Source organism: Solanum dulcamara, chromosome 9 (genome assembly GCF_947179165.1).
Source record: "Solanum dulcamara chromosome 9, daSolDulc1.2, whole genome shotgun sequence".
Taxonomy (NCBI): Eukaryota; Viridiplantae; Streptophyta; class Magnoliopsida; order Solanales; family Solanaceae; genus Solanum; species Solanum dulcamara.
In genome coordinates, this window is record NC_077245.1 from 75,060,789 (window position 1) to 75,065,622 (window position 4,834).

General features: G+C 32.0%; 1 protein-coding gene across 2 annotated transcripts; it reads left to right on the forward strand.

Moving 5' to 3' along the window:
- The first annotated feature begins 1,050 nt into the window (after positions 1–1,050).
- On the forward strand, positions 1,051–2,434 carry LOC129902826 (uncharacterized). 2 transcript variants are annotated; one of them, XM_055978245.1, is made up of 2 exons: positions 1,051–1,267; positions 1,528–2,434. In XM_055978245.1, exons 1-2 carry the CDS (start codon positions 1,214–1,216, stop codon positions 2,194–2,196), a joined length of 723 nt encoding a protein of 240 aa, XP_055834220.1. In that variant the 5' UTR covers positions 1,051–1,213; the 3' UTR covers positions 2,197–2,434. The 2 variants fall into 2 exon arrangements, with proteins under 2 accessions (XP_055834220.1, XP_055834221.1); XM_055978246.1 differs by having other exon boundaries at positions 1,052–1,262.
- Positions 2,435–4,834: the final 2,400 nt, after the last annotated feature.

Genomic DNA, 4,834 nt, shown 5'->3' on the forward strand with positions numbered 1-4,834 from the left:
GCAATTCGAATTTTAGTCGAAGCTTCATAAATTCTGAACATCGAATAAAAAATAATAATAAAAAACTCTTAGGTAGTTGTGTTAGTTTCTACTCTAGAGTCTTACACCTATCTTTTCCCTTTTTTCTCATTGACACACTTCATGTGTCTCGACTAATTTGTTAATACTTATTTAATAAGTTACCACTTATTATCATATGCAGTGATAAAATTAAATTTTTTATTAAGGGGTATCAACATTTACCATCACTTCTCTTTTTTCACCTCTATTGAGATGTATTTAGATTTATTTTGAATCTCAGTTGATTAATTTAATGGCAGAGTCGAGAATTTTACTTTAAGGGGTTCGAGAGAGGCAAGAATGTGCAATAGTTGAATTCGAACATGCTAAAACAATTTTTCAAATACCTCAACCATTAGACTAAAGAATTTTATTATGTCGAGAGAATTCAATAATTTGTATGTATATAAACCGAGATCAACTATAATCTTGTCTCATCATACATAACTATATTTATTGTTGGAGCGAATTGGATGATCACTATCTAAACTTAAAATTTCCCTAATCTTAAACCTAAACAACTTATTATACTAAAAAGTACTTCAATTACTAAAGTAAATTTCAACAGAAAAGATGGTTACAAATTACTCTATCAAGTGCATAAATCATCTTATTAACCAAGTTGTCAACAACAACAACATATCGAATGAAATTTCACAAGTGAAATTATTTACCAAGTCAAATTTTGTAGAAATAATTTGTGAGCTTTCTTGATTGTTTTGGTAATGCATTGTTGTCTCGAAAATTTATCGAAAATAAGTTTCGCTATTCCATAAATTTCTACGTACATTCTATCTTGTGGTCAAGCCCTTCCTCGGACCCTGCGCATAGCGGGAGCCTTAGTGCACCGGGCTGCCCTTTATTCTATCTTCGTATCGAACCTTACTTATGGAACTTTACCCAAAGTGTTCTTTTTTTAAAACTTATTGTCCCTTATTGGTAATTATACAAAGATAAGTGAGAAAAAGAGCAACACAGTGTCAAAAAGTAGTCCTTATATGGGAGCAAATCACAGCAATCAAAACAAAGTAACAATACTACTTTCCCTTTTCTCCTTTCTCTCATCACACTACTTTGTCTTAAAAAAATATTAAATCTTTCTTCCTTCTGTAGACAAAAAAACACAAAGTTCTCCATAAATTTAACTAAGTTTATGGATAACCAAAGAACTACTCTTCTTAATTGGACTTACTTTTGCCAAGGCAAGGTCAGCATAGTTTCTCACTACTCTACATTTTTATGCATTTTCAATAATCTTTTCATTTTTTGGGGATAATGTAAAACCATTTTTCTTGGAATTCGGGAGCAAAATCTTGATGGGGTTTTCTTTTATTGAAATTTTAGATTAAAATCTTAAAGGGGCTTTCTTTTCTTGGAATTTTAGGAAAAAATGTTGATGGGGTTCTCTTTTCTTGCATTTGGGAGCAAAATGTTGATGGGGTTTTGTTTTCTTTGAATAATTTTCAGGGCATGGATGAGCTGAGTCAGACACTGTTGCTGACAACAATGGAGCTGGAGAACACAAGATTGAAAGCTCAAGAAGAGCTAAAAATTAGAGAAGATGAGATACTCCAGCTGAAAGATCTGTTAAACAGAACCATCAATGAAAAAAATGAAGCTCAAGAGAAATGCCAAAAATTAATCTTTGAAAAACTCCTACTCCACCACCAACAACAACAACAGCAACTTCTGGTGCATCAACAGTTTCAACAACAAACAGGTCCATTATCTGGTGTTTCAAGCATTGAAGATGAACCAATTATAAACAGGTCCTTTTCATCTTCAGATTGTGATGAAAGCATTGTGTCTTCCCCACAAGAGAAACAACAAGATTTGCCTATTCTTATAGACAAACCATTACCTGAAAATGGGAAATTCTTGCAAGCTGTAATGAAAGCAGGACCACTTCTACAAACACTTCTTCTTGCTGGCCCTTTACCTCAATGGCGCCACCCCCCACCCCCAATGGACACCTATGAAATCCCACCACCTCCTGTGGTTATTCCATGTCAAGATCCAATTTTTAATGGTTTTAACAACTGTGGGAGACTAAACAAGAAAAGAGGTAGTGGTGTTCTTTTTGATGATTCTAACGATTCTAACAATGGAAACAAATACCAAAGAGTTGTGCTGTGAGTTTCCAATTGATAAAAAGATACAATTTTTTAGAAAAAAGGACTGATTTTTAGAAGTTTTTGTACAAAATTGAGAAGAGGTTTGATTTAGGAAAGTGAGTGAGGGAGATGAAGATCAAAAAAATTGACTTTTTGTTGTTGTTGAAAAGGGAAAAGAAGAAAAGAGTATTGTTCTGAGCTATTTTTAGTTTTTTTTTTTTTTGGTTTGGTTCAGTAATAGTATGTTTGGTTGGATTGTCTCTTTCCTTCATCATTATTATAATCATTTAGAGTTTGATTAAAAAAAATTCTCCTATCATGATTCTTGATGTGTAAATTTGCTAGTGAGTTCACTATCCTACTCCTTGCATTTTCTTGGTTTTCTTTCTTTTGTTATTAGATAATGGTATAAAAGAGAGATACGAGAATTGAAATTCAGTTTCACTTAGTGTTTAGTGTAAGTCGAATCCTCTCGAAGATCAATAGTGTTCTGATTTATCAATCAGTGTGACTTAAATCTTCAAATCATTAGAATCAATGGTGTTATTACTTGTCTTTCAATGTGATTCGAACCCTCGACCTACTGATTGATGGTGAAGGTGTTCACTGGCTTGAACAAGTTTTACTCATTGGATAAAGATATTCAATTCCAAGGTTCTTTAATATATTCTTGTTTCCTTCACTCTATAACCACTTTCGGATTATTTTTTTTAAAAGGAAGGAGGCAACATGAGAACTTCTTGTAAATAGGTCATTCATTCTAATACTATTCTTGTTTTGAACACACTTAACTTCGATGTGTTAGCTGGTATGATTACAATTTGTAGAGGTTGATTCCTTTTCCTCCTTTCCTTTTTTGAATTAGGAAAAACGAAAAAAAAAAATGTATACATGTTGGAGGGAACTATTTCTTTTTCTCATTCACACTCTATTTGAGAGAATCACCAATATTTTGATTAACCTTTCAACTCGAATCTCTAATTATTGATCAATAAAAATGCTTAACCATCAGAACAAATCTTATTTGTTCAGACAAAAATATTAGCTTTTCTTGATTTATTATTATTATTATTATTATTTTATTTTGGATTTTTTTTTTGTTGTGGACTAAGGAGTTGTTAGAGAGCAACAACCAGAAGGGTCTAAGATCTCAACCTTGTCTGGTGAGTGAGTAATGGAATGGAACCCACAAATCAAATTAGGATCTACTACTAATATAATGTTAAAATTAATTATTTAAATTTGATTTGATGTATCTCTCTTAATCATTCTTTCTCTCTCTCCCTTTTCTCTAAATTGATCAATTAGTCTCTATGCTTTTGCTATCAAAAATCCCACTAGTTCATTTCTTGTGACAATCCATATGTATCTTTGCTTTTTCACAAGATTATGATATTAAACATAACAATTATGAGGTGAAGTTTATCTTGTCAAACCCCACAAGAAGGAGGGATATATCTGCTCAATTTCGCATAGTTTAAGATCATAATTAACCTTTTCCGCTATGAAATTGAACATATTTTAAGAATATGTTTGATCTTTTCTTGTATTTATAATAATAGTGTTTGTACTAATTTATGCGCGTCTAGTTAGTTCTATCAAAATAATAGTACTTGTTAGTTCATACTGGAATAAGCATCGAATAACTCTGTTCATTGAAAATTATGTATATAAAAGAGACGATTATTCAACGAAGGGATGTCAATTTACACCAGTAAAATAAAAAAGTAATAGTTTCTGTTTAGAACATGAGATATCGAATTATTTGCTTTCTTATCATGCATAGGGTGTGTTTTGTATGGACAATAATGTTTTTTAATAAATGCATATAATAATCTGTTGTTCTCCAAGTAAAAGGGCTATAAAATACAAACCACCAACTAAAAAAATACCAATACTGTACTAGTCAACTAAATTCACCAAAAAAATACTCATGGATTAACACATAAAAAAAAAAAGAGAAATCACCTAATTTCTCTTGTGTAGCTTCTAAATGCTATGAATATGATCATGGCAATGCCACATGTATGTCTCTCCCAAATACTTACAAAGGATCCTGTAAAGGTTTTAAAAAAATAACCGAAAGTCATATCACCAAATTATTCAAAGGCTAATACACACGAAAAATGAAAAAAATCGTCTAATTCCACTTGTGTGATCCTAAGAATATGTCGTGTATAGTGCCAATGCTACAGGTACTGCTCACCTAGATATTTATGGAGGGACCCATAATGGTTTCGAAAATAAATTGACTGAAAGTCATATCACCAAAATATTCATGGGTTAAGACACACGAAAAATGAGAAAATCGCCTAATTCTTCTTGCAAGCCCCTAAATGTTACGAATATGCTGTGGATCATGTCGAGGCTACACATACTGCTCCCCAAGGTACTTACGGAGGATCCCATAATGATTTTGAAAAAGAACTGTCTGAAAAGCAATATCAACTAAATATTTATGGGCTAACGCACACAAAAAATAAGAAAGTCGCTTAATTTTGCTTGTGTGGTCCTTAAATATTATGAATATATTGTGGATCGTGTCGAATCAACACGTATTGCTCCACGGGTACTTATGAAAGGTCCCATAAAAGTTTTGAAAATAATTGACCGAAAGTCATATTATCAAAATATTCATGGGCTAACACAAATGACAAATG

Bases quoted from the DNA above. Each gene is read 5' to 3' on its own strand.
- LOC129902826 (XM_055978245.1), top strand. From the start codon at position 1,214: ATGGATAACCAAAGAACTACTCTTCTTAATTGGACTTACTTTTGCCAA. The intron at 1,268-1,527 runs GTCAGCATAGTT...AATAATTTTCAG, and splicing joins CTTACTTTTGCCAAGGCAAG to GGCATGGATGAGCTGAGTCA.